The sequence below is a fragment of the Volvox carteri genome (assembly GCF_000143455.1).
Source record: "Volvox carteri f. nagariensis unplaced genomic scaffold VOLCAscaffold_145, whole genome shotgun sequence".
NCBI lineage: Eukaryota > Viridiplantae > Chlorophyta > Chlorophyceae > Chlamydomonadales > Volvocaceae > Volvox > Volvox carteri.
Window position 1 is genome coordinate 29,353 of NW_003307688.1, and position 955 is coordinate 30,307.

The 955-nt window shown below is 51.8% G+C and overlaps 1 protein-coding gene across 1 annotated transcript in view; it reads right to left on the reverse strand.

The window, feature by feature from the left end:
* Positions 1–955, reverse strand: part of VOLCADRAFT_100727 (uncharacterized protein) — a gene marked incomplete at both ends in the record, with an annotated part of 6,772 nt that overhangs the window by 4,379 nt on the left and 1,438 nt on the right. Inside the window, 2 exons of the mRNA XM_002959253.1 lie at positions 25–215; positions 607–851. Coding sequence (XP_002959299.1) covers positions 25–215; positions 607–851 — 436 coding nt within the window. The remainder of the gene's footprint in view (positions 1–24; positions 216–606; positions 852–955) is intronic.

Sequence of the window (955 nt, forward strand, 5' to 3'; positions counted from 1 at the left end):
GCTATTGCACCTCCTACCAGCCACCTTGTTGAAAGTCAGGCACACGGACAGCCCATCGTCCGGTAAGCTCTGGAACAACGCATCAATGCGTTTGATCGTTAGTACACCGTACTCCACACCATTAAAATCGATTGTCTGGAGGATATGCTGTGGCACACGGCCGTTGACGGTTACTGCCGTGATGGGCTTGGGCTTCTGTTGCGCGCACGTTGGATCTACGATAAGACAATATTCGTGCATCAAGGGGACAAGGGCGTACAAACTCTTAAGCATGGTCTGTGTGTGGGCATGTGCTTTTCCAAAGCACATGAAGAGCATGAGCTCCTAGAGGTGAAGGTAAAGATGGGAGCAACGATAATTAAGAATTCCATTATGATGTCCCATATTAAAAGACATCCTTGCTTGGTCTATACATGTACATATATACGTGTAGGCACCTGCAAACGCATGACTCGCCTTTGGTAAAGCCCTTCTTAATTATATATGGGCACTGAAAAGTGAGCCTCATAAATACGTATACTGACGACTCAGGGATACTGACGACTTTGCGACACGCAGACATCACACATGGAAATCCGGCTAACTAATTAGTTCGTTATCACTTACCCACAACCATGTCGACTCTGCGTACGGTATCCATGCCCGCGCACTCAGCAGTAGGGCTAACTAGTGCGGCGTTGCTGCTGATGAGGAGGCAGTAGGTAGCGGTGCTGGAGGTGACACTCATAGGCCCCAGGGGTGCAGACAAGCGCACCGGGGACTGCGTGGCGTTGCGTCCCAGAATGCAGCCGCTGCCGAAAGGGAAGGAGCTCACAAGCATTGTGTTGCTTGGTGCGGGACTTGGTGGGGGACTAGGAGGAGGCGAACGCAAACGTTTTGGGGCGGCAGGTGATGGTGTGGGGGATGGAGGAGGAAGAGGAGGAGGAGAAGGAGGAGGAGGGGGAAGAGGAAAAGG